The sequence below is a fragment of the Heterocephalus glaber genome, unplaced genomic scaffold, assembly GCF_053883595.1.
Source record: "Heterocephalus glaber isolate CG9 unplaced genomic scaffold, H.glaber_assembly_v1.0 deba00000809, whole genome shotgun sequence".
NCBI lineage: Eukaryota > Metazoa > Chordata > Mammalia > Rodentia > Bathyergidae > Heterocephalus > Heterocephalus glaber.
The window spans coordinates 3401124-3421996 of NW_028258163.1; the positions used below are offsets into that span (position 1 = coordinate 3401124).

The following is a 20873-nucleotide window of genomic DNA, read 5'->3' on the forward strand; positions in this document are numbered from 1 at the left end:
CAAGGACCCGAGGTTCAATCCCCAGAACCAAAAAAAAAAGTGGGGGGGGGGGCGGAGCTCAGTGAGAAGGCCTTGGGTTCAATCCCTAGTACAGCAAAAATGCATAGAAGAAAAAGCGGGTGCTGGGGATTTAGCTCAGTGGCTCCACTGCCTGTCTCAAAAGAGCAAGGATCTGAGTTCCATCCTCAGTACCAAAGAAAAAAAAAGAAAGAAAAAAAGCGGGTTTGGTGGTACCCACCTATAATCCCTACACTTGGGAGGCTGAGGCAAGAGGATAACTGCAAGTTCAAGGCCAGCCTGGGTGATACAGTGAGTTCAAAGCCAGCCTGAACTATATAGTGAGTGAAACCTTGTCTCAAAAAATAAACAAGGAAGAAATTTTGACCTACTATACTGTGCTGTCCCAAAGGAATCTCTGTCTTAATTCTTATTACCCTAAACACTGTTCTAGTCACTAAAAAATGCCACTGAATCAGTCAACAGATTTCACATAAGGTGGGAAATTTTAAAAAATTAAGCTGAGGGCACCATTCAGTGGTAGAGCACTTGGTGGCAGGCATGATGCCGAATTCAAAACATGCACACATGCATGCACACAGCCCAAGTTTGAGAGGAGCCACTCATCACTCGAGCTGCTCTATGATTTTGTCAGGAGCCCCACTGACCACAAGTGACAGCCTTCTGCTATGCTCTCCACAGTGCATGAGCACATACTCCCTCCCCAAGTCACACTAAGCACCTGGCAACTCCGGCGCCCTTTCTTTAGTCCTGTTTGTTCCACAGCAGGTAAGCTTGGAAGCATTCATGCTCAAAACAAAAGTCTACTGGGCCAGGGATTTAGCTCAGTGGTTTCGCCACCTGCTGCGCAAGCCCAAGGACCTGAGTTCGATCCCCAGTACCAAAAAACAAATAAACAAACAAACAAACAAAACAAAAGTCTACTGACTGAAAGCCAAACATTCTTGCCCAGGACAGCTCACCCTCTCAGCAGGGTTTCCAGAAGGAACAAACAGGTTCCCAAAAGAGACGGATCTGACTGCTGTCAAAGACAGTGCTCTGCACTGCTTTTCATGACACTAAGAAAATGGGGAAGGATCCTAGGACTCTGCACTCTTTATTTCCCAAGACAAAAGCTAAGTTTACATTCACCTTGAAATTCTGCTAGGAGATAAGGAAAAGCTTCTGCCATTTAAAAGATGGCAAAAATTCAGAAAACCGAAGGAGCTTCTGACTATTAAAAAACCACTGGACATAGTGGAGCACGCCTGTTATCCCAGAACTCAGGAGGCAGAGGCAGGGGGATCTCTGTGAGTTCAAGGCAAGTCTGAACTACATAGCAAGACCCTGTCTCAAAAAACAAAACAGTTTAACACTTCATGTTTTATAACATACAAAAGTCATTCTTAGAAGTACAATCAGTTCCCTAACTTCTACAGAATGAGAAACTCCAGCTCTAGAATCTTATGAAAATAGATTTCAAAGGTAAATTTTGAAAAATCATTTCTATGTGGGAGCCTAAAAAATTTAAAGCCAGGGCCAGGGATTTAGCTCAGTGGTTTTGCCACCTGCTGTGCAGGCGCAAGGACCCGAGTTCAATCCCCAGTACCCAAAAAAAAAAAAAGTTAAAGGCAATTTGTAAAGCACCATTTATTTGTTCATTTAATTTTTACATAGCAGTTAATGAGTTAACACATTACTTTTAATAATTACTAGATTTAGGCCAGGGATTTAGCTCAGTGGTTCTGGCGGCTGCCTCGCAAGCACAAGGTCCCAAGTTCGATCCCTGGTACCCCCCCAAAAATAACTAGATTTAAATTCTAAGATCAAGGCAGTCTCATGACCTTTTCACCACTTTTTGCTCAGGAGAAATCAAATTATGTAGTAATTTTATCAAGACAAAAAAAAAATCTTTTCATTCCCTCAAGAAATTGCTTGTAGGGGCTGGGGATTTAGCTCAATGGTTTCACCCCCTGCTGTGCAAGCACAAGGACCTGAGTTCGATCCCCGGTACCAAAAAAAGAAAAAAGAAATTGGTTGTAGTATGGTAATACCTTGGTTCATGAATGCTTCTGTTTGTAAACAATTTGCTTGGAAAATAAAAATGTTTGGCAATTTTTTGCTTTTGCTTGCAAACTTTGTATCAGGTAACAAACACAACCACACCAACTTCCCCACACAAACACAAATGCAGCCACCTTCCCCAAAACCATGAAACAAATTAAGTTTGTAAACAGAGGTACCACTGTACTTGTGTTACAGAATAAGTAAAGTAACAGGAAGCATGAAACCATGCTGTCACAATATGTTTTACATAGCCAGAGGATCCCAGGTTTGAAATCAAGTTCTACTATTTATTTACCAGCTAAATAACCTTGAGCAGGGGACATGGTGATGGATCCCTATCCCAGGACCCTGGGAGGCTAAGGCAGGAGAGTCTCAGGTTCAAGCCCAGCTGGGGCAACTTAGCTAGACCCTGTCTCAAAACAGTATCTTGGGCTGGGGATTTAGCTCAGTGGGACCACATCTGCCTTGCAAGCACAACGTTCTGGGTTCAATCGCTGGTACCAAAAACAAAAACAAAACAAAACAAAAAAACAGTATCTAAAAAAAGGACCGAGGATGTAGCTAAGTATGAGAAGTACTGGGTTTAATGTCACGCAACACAATCAAAAATAAAACAAAAAACCCACACCAAAAACCTTGGACAAATATGTTGTTTCTTTCTTTCAACAAATCTTCAGTGTTTTAGGTAGTCACTGTTTTAAATAACAAGAGTAGAGCAGTGAACAAGACAGACATAATAAAATCTCCAGCCTCCTGAAGTTTACTCTTTTTTTTTTTTTTTTTGCTGTACCGGGGATTGAACTCAGGACTTTGCACTTCGCAGGCAGCAGCACCACTGAGCTAAATCCCTGGCCTTGAAGTTTTCTCTTAAGTTACTTAATGTCTTTAAGCCAATTTTCGGCTTCCTAAGAAGCTATAATCAACTTTACAGGGCTACTTTAAAGATTAAATAATGCACATAAATGTGTTACCAATAAAACCTTAGGAAAAACACATGAGTGAAGCTGATGACACTGAGTAGACAATAAATGTGACCCTCAATATAAATGCATTAGCACTCCCATTTCCAAATGCCAGGGTCCATATATAGACACTCCCCAACTAATACACAGACAGCCCTGCAACTTATGATGGGGTTGTAGTTCGCTAAGCTCATTGGAAGTCAGAAATATCACAAACGGAGAGTGCATTTAACACACTTAACCTGTGAAACACCATCATGTAGCCGAGCCTGGCTCAAACATCCTCTGAAATGCTTAAGTACACACGTAGTATGCAGAGGGGCATATTCACCTCAGGTATGTACTGAATGATCACTGGAAAGCTGAAGAAGCTGCAGGCTGCTGGACCCTTCTGGGCAGGTGGGCCATGAAAACAAGGGAAGCACAAGAGACAGAGAGGCACAGAGGGCAAGTAACTACCATACCTTCTCTTTAGCACCTCCCTCTTCTCTATGCGATTGAAAAGCTCCTGCTCACGCTCCTTCTCTGTCATTTGCTCCAGACGGGCCCTGTCCTCTTCGTCACCCATGAGGTCCTCCCCATAGCCATCGTGGAATTCTTCGTCTTCTGAGGAGGAGTCGGAATCCGAGCTGGACGAGGAGCTGTTGCTGTCAGAATCTGACACTTCACCTGCAACAGAGGCCCAGCACAGGTCACGCTACATTTGGGGACCCTGTGCTGTCACAGCAGCACCCCTGGGCTGCACCAGGTGGAGTGGCACAGGGCACCTCAGCTCCCAGGGACCAGCTGTTGATGCCTTTGTAAATGCAAACATCCATCAGGGAGGTTCAGGCTGGAGCAAAAAATAAGACTGCTCTTTTCAACTCAGTATATTTATTTTGAAAAAAAAATGAGACCTACAGAAAAACAAGAATAGCATGACTCTTCTGCATTCTTTTTCCTTCTTTTTTTTTTTTTCTCGGTACCAGAGATCGAACTCAGGACCTTGCGCTTGCAAGGCGGACAGCGGAACCACTGAGCTAAATCCTCAGCCCTTCTTTTTTCTTCTTGCACTCTACCACTGAGCTCCATCTCCACCCCTTCATATATTCTTCACTCAGATTCACTCCTTTAAACTGTTACTTTACTTTCTCTTTTTGTCTGCACATACAGAATGCTTACATACATTTTTTTTTAGTTACTGCTGTTATGGTTAATTTGGAATGCCCCCCAGTCGCATGTGTTCAGAAGTGGGGCTTTGGGAAGGAATCTGGGTCAGAACTCCCTTGCAGTAAGGAGGTGGGGTCATGGAAGCATGACTGGAAAGGTGTTCTCCTCCCTGGCTCCTTCTCCCTTCTCCTTCTCTGCTTCCTGGATACCAGGACATGAGCAGCATTCTTCCATGCAGACCCTTCTACCATGTCATTTCTGCATCTGAGTTTGCCAACCATAGGCTGAAATTTCTGAAACTGTGAGCCAAAATAACCCTCTCTTCCTTTAAATTGTGGGTGCCAGGTACTGTCTCAGTCATGATAAAGTGACTAAGACAGTTATGTCAACAAATCAAAAGCTCCAGAGGTCATGACTCTTCATTCCTAAAGGGATTCCATATAAAGGGCAATTTTTTATATAACCAACTATACAATCATCAAACTAGGAAACTCAGCATCGATGCAGTTCCATTATCTAACATATAGTCTGCACTCCAATTTCACTATCTGTTCTAATACTGTCCTTAATAGTCACCTTTCAGCCAAAGTGGGATCCAGTCTAGTATCACAGTTACATTTGTCTTCACTTCTCTTTAGTAGCCTTTAAACTGAGTATGTCCCTCCTTTTTCTTTTTGTGCTCTACAGCCATACCACCCCAAATGTACCCTATCTCGTCTCATCTTTCTTTTCATGGCACTGGGGGTTGAATCCTGCATCTTCAGCATGCTACACAAGCACTCTACCACTGAGCTACAACTTCAGCTCCTTCTAGAAAAAATTTTAAGACAGAGTTTTGTTAAATTGCCCAGCGTGGCCTTGAACTTGTAACGGTCCAGCCTCAGCCTCCCAAGTAGTTGGAATTACAAGTGTGTGTCACTGTATTAGGCCAGTCTGCCTGCCTGCCCGCGTCCTTCCCTCCCTCGCCTCCTAGTTTTGTTTTCCCCAGTACTGGGGATTGAGCCCTGGGCCTGCACACTGAGCTACAGCCCTACATCATCCACCCACTTGCCTACTATCTTACTCACTGACACAGGGTCTCGGTATGTAGTTCAGTCTGGCCTTGTTCCTGCCTCAGCCTCCCAAGTGCTGGGACACAGGCATGCGCCACCATGCCTGGCTTTTTTTTTTTTTTAAATTATGAGACAGGGTCTTGCTAAGTCACTAAGCTGCCCAGGCTGAGAATGAACTTATGATCCCCTGCCTGAGCCTCCCAGAGTGCTGTAATTATGGATGTGTACCACACCCGGCCCTAACTGGTTTCCTTTATAAAACAAGGTCTCATGCTATGTCACTCAGACTGCCCTTGAACTTCAGGGTTCAAGTAATCTTCCTGCCTCAGCTTCCAGGTTAGCTGGGACTACTACCGCAGTAGTCCCACCACGTCTAGCTTGATCAGCCTTTGTCTTACATGCCGGTGAATTTTTGAAGAGCATAAGCCTGTAAAATTGTCCAACAAAATTTTGTGAGGTGGTGATAAAAATATTCCCTATCTGAATAGAAACTGCCATGTTTCTTTTTTGGTACCAGGGATCAAACTTGGGACCTTGCGCTTGTGAGGCAAGCAGCAGAACCACTGAGATAAATCCCCAGTCCTGAAACTGTCATGTTTCTAACAATAATTGAAATACGGCTAGTGCAACTGAGAAAATGAATTTTAAATACTAACTTTTAGCAATTTAAGTATAAATAACAACAATTATCAATGGTCCTCCAATTTGGCTTGGCTGATCTGCAAAGAAACAATTCAGGTCATGAATTTTTTTTCTTTGGTACGAGGAATCAAACTCGGGTCCTTGCGCTTGCGCAACAGGTGGCGAAACCACTGACCTAAATCCCCGGCCCTGGGTTATAAAATTTTGATAAAAATATTCCGTAAGTGATTGTGTCCTTTCCCATGTATCCCATCAGGAAGCACCTGCCATCTTCCTGGCGGGTCTGTCCCATTACTAGTGACATGAATGGGCTACCTTGTTAGAGTGGTGTGTGCCAGATCATCCCTCCGTTCAGGCACTCTCCCCGGTCAGTCAGTGCACATGGGGAGATGCTTTACATTGCCTGAACACCTCGATCTACACTAATGATCTACACCAACGATGGTTTCCATAAGCCGACTATTACGCATATCAACTATTACCATGATGGCTGAAGAAAGCTGTATAGTTTCTTCTATATTTAAGAGTTAGCATTTAAAAAAAAACCCCAAAAACAACGTTTTAAGGAGTCCAAAACTAATTAATGATTTCCCAATGGCTCTGGTCTTGAAAAGACAAGGAATAGCACATAAAAGACAATACATAGTATTTATCAGTATTAAGTTAAATCAGCAATTTAATAAGAGTTTGTGCTTGACTCAATTGGAGATAATATTCCCAAGCATAGGCTTAAAACCAAGTTAGGTCAATTTTATAGTAAGATTTACTTTTCAAGAAAATTTAGTTTACCAATGTAGTTCTGAAAGAAGTTCAGTTGTTAAATTAGTTACCAAAAATTTTTGGAATTTGTTAGTAAAAGATTTTCTCCTGAGTTTTGTATCTGACTCAAGGGTTTCCCTCCAATCAGACCATGACATGCAGGGAGGAGGTGGAAGCCCTTAGGGTAAAATGAATGGAGATGAGTGCAGGGCATCCTCAAGGTCCCTCCGGTGGGCTGCAGGGGTCAAACCAACTCTTCTGAACTGCATGCATTTTTCTGCTTTTCTTCAGATTCTCAAAGGATCCAGGAGCATTGGAAAAGCTTAAGGATCACTGCTCTCTCGGTTGAGATCAGGCTGAAGTATGGGCCCTTTTACTCCCCACTCTGTCTCTGCCTCTCCAACCTGACTGGTATGGGTTCACCCCGGGTCTGGACGCTCGGCTCACCTTCCTCAGGGGCTGAGCTCTCGGCTGAACTGTCTTTGTCTGAACTGCCTGAGGAGGCAGTTTTGTTGGCTTGCTTCTTCATGGTTCCTTTCTTCTCTATTTTTCTGGCTTTTCCTTTCTTCTTGTTTTTATTGCTCCCAAATGTCCACTACAAGGGGAAAAAAAAAAAGGAAAACTGTAATAGGAAGAGGGACTTTACTGGGGGAAAAAAGCTGAAAGATTCAGGAGTTAAGAGTCTCTCTCTAGCCAGGTGTGGTGGCACACACCTATGATCTCAGAACTCAGGGGCTGAGGTAGGGGGATTGTTGCAAGTTTGAGGCCAGCCTGGGCTATGTCATGAGTTCAAAGCCAGCTCAAACTACATAAGACCCTGTCACAAAAAAAGAAAAGAATCTTACTCTCTCTGGCAGTAGTGTAGTTTGAACCCACTGCCTTTGAATTGAGCTACAAGCTTAGCCCTTTTTTATGTTTTTGAGATAGGATCTTGTTGAGTCACTAAATTGCCCAGGCTGGGCTCAAATTTCCAATCCTCCTGCCTCAGTCTTCCACAATACTGAGATTACAGGTGTGCATCACTACACCCAGCTAATAGTCTCTAACTTTCATCAAAATCATTACAAGACTATTGCTTTGAACCCAAAACAAATTATCCTTTATATGAAGAAAGATACAGCTTAAAAGGAAAAAAAAAAACTTGAGGTTATGGTTTTTCTCTAAATGTCCCCTAAGTCTCATGTTTGGAAGTGGGGCCAGGTCAGAAGGGACAGTCACTAGGGGTGTGACCTAGACGGCTGTGTGTGTGTACCGGGGATCCAACTCGGGATCTTGTGCTTGTGAGGCAGGTAGTGGAACAACTAAGCTAAATTCCTGGCCTTCTAGGATGGATATTTCCATCCCTGGTGCTTGCCTTGTCTTTTTATCTGCTGCTTGGCCTCCATGGTATATGAACAACTTTCCTCTACCATGAATTCTGCAATGCCATTTCTGTCTTGGAGCCAGCCAACCATGGACTGAACCTAGCCAAACTGTAAGCCAAAATAATTCTCTCCTCCTTTTAAGTTGTAGGTTGTCTCTATTTTGTCCAAGGGATAAAAAGTGACTAATACAGAAAATCAGTACCAAGAGTAGAGTCACTGGCCCGGGGATTTAGCTCAGTGGTTCTGGCACCTGCCTCACAAGCACAAGGGTTCCAAGTTCGATTCCCGGTACCAAAAAAAGAGTGGAGTCCTTGCTGTGACTATACCTGACCATTATGGTTCAGAAGCTTTTGGAACTGGTTTGTGGAAGGAGTTTGCAAAGGTCTAGCGATACAGGCTAAAGATGCCATAGAATGTTGACCAGTGATTGATGTGTGATATTGGTGGGAATCAGAAGACCAGGATGCTGATAGGAATGCAGACAATAAAGGCCAGGCTCAGGGATTTCAGTTGAGAATAAGGACTCCACTGCCAGTTGGATTAGTGGCCATGTGTCTTACACCCTGGTAGAAAATTTGTCTAAATTTTGCCCAGGTCCTGAGACTTCTCTGGAGATTTACATTAAAGGTACAGACTAATCTAGTGGAGGAAATTTCAAGGTAGCGCAACCTTCAGACTGTGTCATGGAAAGTACTTTCAGTTTTTAGCTAGATCTACAGTGAGAATTAGGAGCAAATGGCAGAGCTGAATGATTTGAAAAATTTGTAGCTTAGCCCAAAAGGAAACTCCTGTAAAGTTGGGACCATGGAGAATGTAGCTGCTGAAAGCATTAGCATTAAAGGAAGCCAAGTACTTTGTATCAAGACAATAGGAAAGATGCCTTGAGGGCATCTCAGGAATCAGCAAGACTCCACTCATCACAGGCTCAAAGGGACCAGAACTGTGGAAAGAATTAAGTTCTTAAACCAGGGTACTCCTATATAAACTTTTGCTTTGAGAAGAGAGTCCCAGAGAGGCCAATCATTCAAGGCTACCTTAGGAAAGTAGATCCCCAAATTCAGCCATCCAAGTACTCAGAGGCCTCTGCAGCTGTGGTCCACAGGGGCCTGGCTACTGCTCAAGCTGATGGCAGACCCTGGAGTAATCACATAGTGTTGGTTTTTCAGGGATGCAGAATACAAGAGTTGTTATTGTCATGGAGGCTTCGAGCATTTTTCAGAAGAATGCCCAGGAAGCCAGGCAGTGAGCCCTTGAGAGAACAGTGAATGAAGTTGTGAATGAAGCTGAAGGTGAAACAGAAATTCTAGGAAGGCAGAATGTCTACTGAAAAAAACTGCAAGCAGTGAGCAAAAGCCTAAGAGATATTATGTGGGCTTCAATCAGAAAGATCACAGGGATGGGGTCACCCAAGCCCTTCAGAGCTCACATTTAGCCATGGCTTACCCTGGGTGCTGGGCATGTAACTATTTAAGATTTAATGTTTGCCCTGTTGTGGTCACTTTGGCAGCACATATACTAATGTTTGCCCTGCTGGGTTTTGGTCTTGCCTTGGTCCCTCTATTTTTCTTTTTCTTTTCCTTTTTTTTGGGGGGAGACAGGGTCTTGCTATGTAGTTCAGGCTGGCCTTGAACTTACTATGTAGCCCAGACTGGCCCTGTACTTGGAGAAATTATCCAGCCTCAGCTTTCTGCATGCTGGGATTACAGGTATGCATCACCACACCTGGCTGATACATCTTCCTTTTGGAATGGGGATGTTTATCCTGTGCCAGTGTATGCTGAAAGTATTAACCTTCTTTTTGACTTTTATAAAGGCTCAGAGCTAAGTGTTTGCCTTGATTCTCAGGAGACTTTAGACTTGACTTTTCAGCAATGCTCAAACTGTTAAGACTTTGGCAAGATGGATTAAATGCAAAGACTTTGTTAAGGTAGACTAAGTGTATTTCACATAATGAGATGGACATGAGCTCTTTGGGGGCTAGGGGTAGAATGTTACAGTTTTGATCTAAAAAGTCCTCCAAAAGTCTCATGTTTGAAAGTGAGGCCTGGTAAGAGGGGGCAGGTCACTGAGGGCATGACCTGGAAGGGTGCATGCTTGTCCTTGAATCCTCTTCTCTGTCTCTGCCTCTCTCTCTCTTCTCTCTCTCTGCCTGCCTGCCTGTCTCTCTCTCTCTCTCCCTCTCTTTCCCTCTCTCTCTCTCTCTCTCTCTTTCTTTCTCATTCCCCCCCCCCCCCCCCCCGCCGTTACAGCCTTTCTCTGCCATGACTTTGTACCATGCTATTTTTGCCTTGGAGCCAGCTATCCAAGCACTGAACCCACTGAAGCTGTGAGCCAAAACAAACCTCTCTTCCTTTATATTGCACACATCAGGTATATTGTCCCAGCAACTGGAAGCTGACTAATACACTGAGTTAAAACTATAATTTCTGGTTTGGAATTTCTCAGTAATACAAAATTTACATAATAGACAGAAAATTAATGTACTTTTATTGCAAAAGAAAAACATATTAACTTTATGGCAAGTTAAATAAAAATGAGAGCAACAGCTTTTCATGTTTTCTGTGACAGACATGGCAGTAATCATTAAGGGCTGGTATGTCTAGGTTTCAGTACACAGATGGTTTAGTGCTGGGTGGATTTCACCAAGGCAGGAAAATAAAGACTGTGCCCAGGAGAAAACTTCAAAAGGTACAGGGAAAAGGATGAGGGCTATTTTTTGGCACAGAGGTAGCACTGGTAGCAACTCCAAGGAGGCAGAAAGCAAAGCAGATCATTAAATGTATCCTTGTATATCTTATTTAAAAATCTATATTCACTACATTATAACAACTTTAAACTGGATCATAAACAGGAGATCCTAGAAGTCTAAAAGGAAGGAACCAGCAATTTGCAATAACAAAGTAACAGGCAGGCAAATACAGTTAACCACTCCAGGGCAGAAACAATCATCCTCACCAAATACTTTAATCATAATGCTGAATGACTGCTTAACTGTTTTTAAAAATTCACAAAGGCAGGCCAGGGATACAGCTCAGTGGCACCAGACCTACCCGGCAAGGGCAAGTTCCTGAATTCAACCCCATGTACCAGAAAAAAAAAAAGTAAAGTAACTATTAGGTCATATCTCCTTTGACATTTTAACTTGCTGGTTTTCTTTTTCTGTGTGTTTGTTTTGTTTTTTTGAGATAGGGTCTCACTATTTAGTTCGACTGGCCTTGAACTCACTACACAGCCCAGGCTGGGCTTGAACTTGCAGCAATCCTCCTTCCTGAATGCTGGGATTACAGGCATGCACCATCTCACCCGGTTATTCTTTTAAATGGTATTAGATAACTGGTGTTTGTTTATTTATTTATTTGGTGCCGGGGATCGAACTCAGGACCTTGCACTTGTGCAGCAGGCAGTGAAACCACTGAGCTAAATCACCGCCCCTAAATGGTACTAGAGATTGAACCCAGGGTCTCATGCATGCTAAGCAATGCTCTACCACTGAGCTACATCCTCAGCTCTTTTTAAAAAATATTTATTTTGAGCCAAATTCTCACTAAATTGCTCAAGTTGGCTTTGGATTTGTAATCCCCCTGCTATAGCCTCCTGAGTAGCTGAGTTATAGATGTGCACCAATACACCTAATATAGGCACTATTCTTTTTTCAGTACTCAGGACTAAATCCAGAGCCTTTGCACTGAGCTTTTTTTTTTAAATTTTTTTACGTAGGGTATCACTAAGTTGCCTAGGCTGGGCTCAAACTTAAGATCCCTTTTGCAAACAGAATCTTCTGGCCTTATGTCTGTCTACCTACCTACTCGAGTGTGAAGAGGTTGAGAGTGAAAGGTTGCACTCTCAGGATCACATGTGTGTCAGAGTGGCTTGGTCTATTTTTGCCTGCAGATCTGGATTTCTTATGTGTAGTAAGCCAAACTCTGGACTCCCTAGGGAAAAAGTATTCATGAGGGGAAGCGACCTGAATGTGAAATCACACAAGGACTTCAACTCAGGAGGTGTTAAGAAGCTACCTGCTTTCCTTAGCCTTCCACTTTGTCTGCTTCAGTCTGCCACAATTTTTTTTGGAGACAGGGTCATGCTGTGTAGTTCAAGCTAGTCTTGAACTCACGATGTGGCCCAGGTTGGCCTCCAACTCACAACAATGCTCCTGTCTCAGCCTCCTGAGTGCTGGGATTACAGCTGTGTATCACCACACCCGGCTTACCCAGTTCATTTTTAGGAAATTATAATAACATTGGTGACTTTATTTTATTTTATTTATTTATTTTTGGTACCGGGGATCAAACTCGGGACCTTGTGCTTGCGAGGCAGGTGACAGAACCACTGAGCTAAATCCCCAGCCCATGGTGACTTTATTTTAAAAGCAAAATTTCTGCCAGGTACAGAAGTGTATATCTGTAATTCCAGTTACCCAGGAGGTTGAGGCCAACTGATTTCAAGTTTGAGGCCAGCCTGAGCAATTTAGCAAGACCATCTCAAAATGAAATTAAAAGAGAAGGGGCTAGGGATGTAGCTCTGCACCCTCTTGGTTCAATCCCTAGTAGCACAAAAAATAAAATTTCAGCCAGGCACAGTGCCACATGCCTATAATCCCAGCACTCCGGACTCCAGCCTGGGCTATTGAACAAGACCATGTCTCAAGAGAAAACAAAAATTCACCCAACAATAAATAATTACTTAAAATTTGGAGACCAGTCTCATTATTATTCCTATTTAATTCTGAGAAAGAGACTCACCTGAGTCCCAATAATCATTTAAAAATACTTTTCCTGGAGCACAGCTCCCATTTGTTAATATCTGACATTTATTCCTGTAAGCAGAGATCCCCGAGTGGCTTTTTGAGGCAGGTACAAATTTTCAATATTTGTCCAACACTTCTCCTCCCAAGAACAGACCTTGGCACACTGTAAGGAGATGGTCAAGCCCCATGGCCAGCTGAGGGACACAGAGCTGTCCTAACTCTACTGTCAGACTAGAGACAGCTCTCCTTCCCACGCAGGCCCCGCTCTTCCCTTGGAGCCAGAGGGAAATGAGTTCTGTCAGCACCTGCCTGCGCAGTGAAGTGGAGTCTCAAGAGTAAGGGACAGAGGGCCGAGGATTTAGCTCAGTGGTTCTGTTGCCTGCCTCGAAAGCACAAGGTCCTGAGTTCGATCCCCAGTACCAAAAAAAAGAGTAAAGGACAAGACTATAGAGAAGCTTGGATGCTTTCTCCAGCTGAGAGGAGACAACCTGCATTCCAAATCTGGAGAACTATGGCTATGCAGAGAAGGAGAAGACAAGCACCCGCTAGGCTGCACCTGCACCGGCACTGCTCACAAGCCACCGGGGACGGGGAAGGGGAAGCGGGGGAGCTGGCTGGTCAGGATTCATACATCTGATGTCCTGTCTTCCTACTGCACCTTCACAGCCCCACACAACACCAGGAAGCACTGTGACAATATGCACTAAACAAAACCTAAAAGATGATGTATTCTTTTTTTTTTTTCCTGTTGGTTGAATATATTCTTAACTACTAAACTAAAACAGACTACAGTATGACTCTCACTGATGTCACAGATACTCCAACGGATGGCAACTGTCTAACAATTCAGGAAGGTTCCTATTACACAGCCCATGCCATCCCTTGTGCGAGTGGTGAGGGTGGTGCCCAGTCCCCACTCTGGGACGAGGCCATCCTTCCTGCCACACAAATGAAAGATGGGTTGAAAGCAGCTGTTTTGGAATTGGGTGGCACTGAGATGTTGAGTAGTTTGAGCTTCCTGGAGGCAAAAAAACAGACACTCCAGAACATTTCTGAAATTATCTCTAATGGTCAAAGAATACCATATTCCTGTATCAGGAACATAGAGTAGAAACCATCCCACCCCCATTACTGTGAATGAAATGATATGGGAAATGGAATGCTCTGAATTAAAGGTTCAAGAATAATAGCTAGGAAAAAAAATAATAGCTGGGCCAGGCATGGCGCAGGCCTGTAATCCCAGCACTTTGAGAGGCTGAGGCAGGAGGATTCCAAGTTTGTGCCCAGCTCAGACAATTTGACAACTCAGCAAGATGCTGTCTCAAAACATAAAAACCTGGAGGGCTGGGGATTTATGCCTGCTGCGCAAGCGCAAGGACCCCGGTACCTAAATAAATAAATAAATAAAAATAAAAACCTGGGGATGTTGTTCAGTGTGAAGGCCCTGGGCTCAACATCCAATACCAAAAACAAACAAACCAAATCAAACTAGCTGAGCTAGTGACAAACAATACTGCGAATGGATTCAAAAGAACTGGTAAAAAAAAAAAAGCAAAATAACAAAAACAAACAAAAAAAAGTGCTGGAGATTCAGCTCAGTGGTTTTGTCGCCAGCTGTGCAAGTGCAAGGACCCAAGTTCGATCCCCGGTACCAAAAATAAATAAATAAAAAATAAAAACCTGGGGATATTGTTCAGTGTGAAGGCCCTGGGCTCAACATCCAATACCAAAAACAAAAGAAGAACTGGAACACAGCCCAAGCTTTTAACCTGAGATCATTTTCTTATCTGTAAAATATGAATAATAAAACTGCCTCAACCACCTCTCAATGGAGTATGAGACAAAAAGGAGACAGAATAAGAAAACTTTAAAGTGCCTAGAAACCACAAAGGTCTACATAAATGCAAGACACTACTATGTGACAGAGAAAGAAAATCAGAACTTCCAGTGAGCCTGTTTTCTTTCTTCTTCCTTTTTTTTTTTTTTTTTTTGGTGCTGGAGACTCAACCACTAGGCCAAGTGTGTTTTCCTGTCTGTGGAATAAGGGAGTTCCAGTGATCTTTGCAATGTAGGATTCCATGTGACTGAGTGCTAGACCATATCAAAGCAAACTGTCAGGAAGGTCCATACCCTGACAGTGGCCAGGAGAGAGGTATGCCTGAGACAGTAGGACTCCTGAACATGGAAAGGAGCCAGAGGGCTCCAAGAGTAAACGTGACTCGGTGCAGCCACAGAGCATAAAGAACAGCTAAGCTTTCTCTTCCCTTCTACAGTGTAGCTAATCAAAGTACAAAAGATAATATTGTATGTTATAATCCAGCAATCACAAGTAATTAACTGAAAAGCACAAAGGACCTCTGTGCTCAATCACAAAAATTCAGTCTGGTTAGGGAGACAAACACAAATGAAGCAGAAGTAATAACAAAGAAATGCAAAATATAAAATATAATTAATACAACTTTTCCCTGTTTGGTAAGAAGTGTCCAAATTTGTTGTAAACAAATATGAACAAGTAGTTGATGAAATCATTTTATTATTCCAAATCCTTGTGTTGAGATTTTACTGGTGAATAGATAAATGAGGTGCTGCAGTACGGCTGTCTACATGGTCAGAGCCGAGGGAAGTATGTAAACGTAAGGCTGCGTTTGCAAGCGCAAGGTCCTCAGTTTGATCCCCGGTACCGCAAAACAAACAAATAAAACAAAACAAATGTAAGGCTGCAAGGCATCCAAATAGCTGTCCCTAAGTCCAAGCACTGAAACTGGTTATTCCAACCTGAATTCACCAGACCCCTGGTGTCCTGACTCCACAACAGGTCTGATTCCAGAAGCTAGAAGTGAAGCATTTTACTAAAAGACAGGCACAAGGATCACTTCTCACTTGGAAGTAAGGGAGGAGAAACAAAAGCTGTAAAAAGCAAAACACCCAGCTGGATACTCTGAAAGATGTTACTCCTAGTACAAAAAATGCCATCCACATTTGTGGCTTTCAGTCAACCAGAAAAACTGCTATCTATAACAACATTTATCAGTGTTTTTCAAATAAATATAAGAGTTCTATATTGTAAACTTTCAAGTGTTTAGTTTCAGTATGGGGATAACTCAACTATGCGGAGAATCTTATTCTTATGAAATTTTTTTTTTTTTTTTGATACTGGGGATCAAACTCGGGACCTTGCCCTTATGAGGCAGGAGGCGCACCACTGAGCTAAATCCCTGGTCCTCTTATGAATATTCTTATTCTTATGCTGTGTGATGCAAAGTTTACTAAGCCAATGTACACACAGGAAACGCCAGCTCAGTGGTGTAAAGTCTCTATGGGAAGTATGTGCCACTTACACACTATCTGTGCAGTAAAGCAACAACATGCTCTTAGGGATCTAGGCCAACTTCCAGGAAAGTTGTTTCTAAACGCACTTTTAAGTAAGAGTTGTATGTTTTCAGAGTGTGCTATTAAACTTTGTCTATTAATCAATGCATTAGAGCCAGCAGGTGGTTACGTACAGTGTGAAGAGCAGTGCTAGATCAAGGTAGGGGAGCCTGCAAGGTCAGATGGGATAAGAGAAAGGGGTAAGGTAAAGCTTCATACAGAAAGAAAGCAGAGAGCTGGGGATGTAGCTCAGTGGTTTCGCCACCTGCTGCGCAAGCACAAGGACCCGAGTTTGATCCCCAGTACCAAAAAAAAAAAAGAAAGAAAGCAGAAAAATTTCAAACAGGGTGAGAACAAAAAAAAGAGCAGTCGGGGCTGTGGATTTAGCTCAGTTGTTCCGCTGCCTGCCTCACAAGCGCAAGGTCGCAAGTTTGATCCCTGGTCCAAAAAAAAAGTTCTGGGGAAGAAGAAACAGGTGTCACAGTGCTGAACTAGGGCTAGGCCAAATGGATTTCTCCAAAATGTTGAAAAGAAGCCTATAAGTGAAGCTTTTAAATCACAGCAATTCCTGTTTAGGTGGAGGATACTAGAACATACTTCAACAGTTTCTTCACTTTCTCTAATGTACTTATATTCCATTTTGAACTTTGTTGTTCAAACTTTTTCTGTAAAAAGGCTTTTTTAAAAAAAATCTGGTAACAAAGGAAAATTTAAATTTCCTTGTTACCTAGCTGGTAGAGGTTTCTGTACTCACCACAGGTTTATAAGAAGAGTTCTTTAAAACCCAATGTAACTAATTGGACTGACATTTAACGTACAGTGGACAAGCTTTCTTCTGGGTAGGAAACTTTCAGAACTCCTGCCCTTTCCACCTTCCCCATCAATTAGCTAGCTATTCTCTTGCTCTAAAATCGGTGCATTTCTCATTATAACAAACTACAAATTAACTTTTTTTTCAGACAGGATCTCACTGGCTCGCTCACATCCCTCAGGCCTCAGTCTCCTAGAGGCTGAATTACAGGAGTGTGCCACCATGCCTGGGTCCCCATTATCTTTTTTTTTGTACTGGGGATCAAACTCAGGTCCTTGTGCTTGCGCAGCAGGTGGTGAAACCACTGAGCTAAATCCCCGGGCCCGTTAGCTTTTTAAAAATTAACTTTCGGGTTGGGGATTTAGCTCAGTGGTTCTGCTGCCTACCTCGCAAGCACAAGGACCCAAGTTCAATCCCCAGTACCAAAAAAAAAGAAAGGAAAATTAACTTTCACTTTTATTAGTTGATATATGTATAGAACACATCTTAATTCTTTTTACATCCCCTTCCCATTCCCTTCCTCCCCTCATCAACTTTTTAACTCAGTTGTTTCTGACCAATGTTGTCCAAGTAAACATGGGGACCATTTCTTTTATATCTCTATTCATGGCTCACTAAGACAATAAGAGAAGCAACTCTGAAAACACTAGAGTGGCTTCTGAAACAAGCAAGCTTCATCTAATTGAAAATGGCCACTTCAATAACCAAATTCCTAAAAGGCTGATTTATAAATAAGAAACATATAAAAACCAATGTAGAAAAGGGAAGACATAGCATACTATTTCAGTATATGCTTTTTTCCCAGACAATGTATGAATATTCATTAGAGAGAGAAAAAGAGCCTCTATCTCAAATTTCTTCCTTTTTTTTTGGTACGGGGGATCGAACGTGGGTCCTTGCACTTGCGAGGCAGGCAGCGGAACCACTGAGCTAAATCCCCAGCCCTTCTATCTCAAATTTTACATCCTGAGGATATCTCACACTATCTAACCTAAAATGTCTACAGAACCTGTAACCCTGAGTTCCTGGGAATATCACTGAGTTCTCTAAATGGAAGGTAAATTAGATTTTTTTTTAAATTTTAAAGTTTGGGTTTTTTTTGATACTGGGGATTGAACTCGGGACTTTGTGCTTGTGAGGCAGGTGCCGGAACGACTGAGTTAATCCCCGGCCCAAAATTTTAAAGTTTTTTTTTTCCTTTTTTAGATAGAAAATGTTTGGCACTGAGGACTGAACCCAAGACATTCACCCTGAGCTACATCCTTGGTCCTTTTTGTATTTTTTTGTATTTTGAAATAGTATCCTGCTAAGTCACTAAACTGCCTGGATGGGGGGCTCGAACTTGTAATCCTCCTGCTTCAGCCTCTCAGAGTAGTGGGATTAATTATAGGTGTGCACCACCACACTGGGCTCAAGTTCTTTTCTTTTCTTTTCTTTTCTTTTTTTAAATTCTTTTATTGGTACATTTTAGGCATACAACACAATTACATTTCTCATTGGGAACTGTACCTTTACATAATGCATCTTGGTTCTTTAAGTTATTTTCTTAATTGTCCAAAACAATAAATATTGGTTGTAATTTTGAAATGTTCTAAATGCTAAGCTACTAGCAGCCTGGGCACAGCAGAGATTACCTTTCAGAATGGCCACAACATAGAGGCTGCTATTCCCAGTGTGGGGCGGAATAGAGCTATAATGAATTTGTGGGGCTAAGGCAGCAGCAAGAGCTAAGAACCCCATAGGGGAGAAGTCACTCAGTCTCATTCCCTGCCATGCAGGGTACAGTTTTCCTAGCAGCTTCTTGTCCATCACTGATAGGTACTACTCTAAGGTGCCAATTTTTTTTTTTTTTGGTACCAGGGATCAAACTCAGGACCTCGTGCTAGTGAGGCAGGCGGTGGAACCACTGAGCTAAATCCCTAGCCCGGGTGGTAACTTTTTTTTTTTTCCGCTGGGAGCCCTAAAATGAAAAGATTTTTATGGATACTGGGTCTGCTCCAATACAAGTTTTAGGCTCCTCAAATGGGGTGGAGTTGGTACAACTCTATCCTCCTCACAGAAGCAGTTAAAAACAATGAAGAGAAAGACAGGCCCAGATGCCTGCAACTAGTCCCAGATGCTCAGGAATCCAAGGCAGGAGGATCTCTTAGCCTATGAATTTGAGACCAGCCCAGGAACCATCTTGTTTCAGAAAGAAAAAAGAAAAAGATGAGGGGAATCCCTACAGTAAATGTATACTTAGAACTCCTACCCAAAATAGGAACGTGGAGAACGAGAGTTCCAAGATGCTCTCTGTAAAACACAGACATGATACAGGGTGTTCCAGACAACGCAAAGTCAAACTTAATAGAAGACTGAAGGGGAAGGAGGAACCTCAGCAGCTGACTTCTGAATATAAAGAATAAAGTAGCTGCAGGAATAGTGGGAGCGGAAATGATTTCAAGATTCCCCTGCACTATGTATGCATTTAAAAAACAAAACAAGCTGGGGATTTAGCTCAGTGGTTCTGGTGCCTGCCTCGCAAGTGCAAGGTCCCAAGAGTTCAATCCCTGGTACCAAAAAAAAAAAAAAAAAAACAAGCTGGGCATGGTGAAACACACCTATAATCTCAGTACTCTGGAGGCTGAAGCAGCAGAATTGTGGGTTCAAGGCTAGCCTGGATTAAAAAGGAATTCAAGGCCGCCCTGGGCTACATAGTAAGACCTTGTCTCATAAATAAAAAGAAACAGAAAGCTGGGCATAGTACACACCTGTAATCCCAGTTATGAAGTAGGCAGGAGAAGCACAAGTTTGAGGCCACCAAGGGTAACTAAAGAGACACAGTCACAAAAAATAAGAAAAAAGAAAAAAGACAGAAAGAAAAAGAAAATTAAAAATAAAAATTAAAAGGGCTAGGAATGTAGCTCAATGCTCTCAGGGTTCAGCCCCCAGTACTACCAAAAATAAAATGGGGTGTGGGGTGTGGGGTATGGGGTGTGCTACAGTTCCTTAAAAATAAATAAAACATGCATGTACCTACAATCCTAGCACTCTTGGAGTCTAAGCCAGGAGGATTTCAAGTTTGAGCCCAGACTGATCAACTTAGTGACTTGGTCAGACAGTTTTAAAATAAAAAATCAAAATAGGGATGGGGATATAGCTCTGTTCAGGAAGCCCTGGGTTCAATCCCCTAGTATAGAAAAAAAATCAATCAATCAATCAAATCAGTCTATAAAGTAGAAGTGGTGGCACATGGCTCCAGTCCCAGCTACTTGGGAGGCTGAGGCAGAAAGATCATAAATTTGAGGCCCAGCATGGCCAAATTAGCAAAATCCTGCCACAAAATAAAAAAGGGATGTAGCTCAGTGATAGAGTGATCACTAGCATGTGTGAGTCCTTGGGCTCAATTCCTAGTACTATAAAATTAAGTAATAAATTTGAAAAATAAAGAAAAGACTAAACATTGCAAGAGTACCCCTTGCTATAGAATGAAATTTTTAGGTCTATTAAATTACTTAAAACTAAGAGAATAACACTACAGTGAATCATAATTCAAATATCCCTAATTTGCATTTGAAGGGCACTAATAAGCACTGGTCAGCTATAATTAAATTTCATTACATTAAATAAACATTTGTAGCCGGGTGTGGTGGAATTCTTTATGTTAAAATTTTTTCCCTACTCTGCATGGCAGAGGTTAAACAGAAAGGTGGCATCAGTCTCTCTTCAGGAAATCACTAAGGAAAAGTACTTCCAACCACATGAGAAACCTGTGGGCTGGTTCCCACACACTCCCCTCACGCTTGTCTCCCGTGCGGGCTCTGGGTCTTTTCTGGCCTTACTATGTTGGTGGGCAATTCAGGAAAGTCACCTTGGTTTTGAAAATGGACAAATGGGTTTTCCTCCTTTACGATCAACACCATCTTCCCAAAGAAAGCTTTGTGTCTTACTAAAGTGTTCCCCACTTAAAATATG

At 42.4% G+C, this 20873-nt stretch overlaps 1 protein-coding gene across 1 annotated transcript in view; it reads right to left on the reverse strand.

Annotated features, from left to right (window-relative positions):
- Rtf1 (RTF1 homolog, Paf1/RNA polymerase II complex component) overlaps nt 1–20873 on the reverse strand; it is a 60078-nt gene that overhangs the window by 22816 nt on the left and 16389 nt on the right. Inside the window, exons 3-4 of the mRNA XM_004861612.3 lie at nt 7076–7223; nt 3491–3695 (exon numbers count right to left, since the gene is read on the reverse strand). Of these exons, the coding sequence (XP_004861669.1) occupies nt 3491–3695; nt 7076–7223 (353 nt within the window). The remainder of the gene's footprint in view (nt 1–3490; nt 3696–7075; nt 7224–20873) is intronic.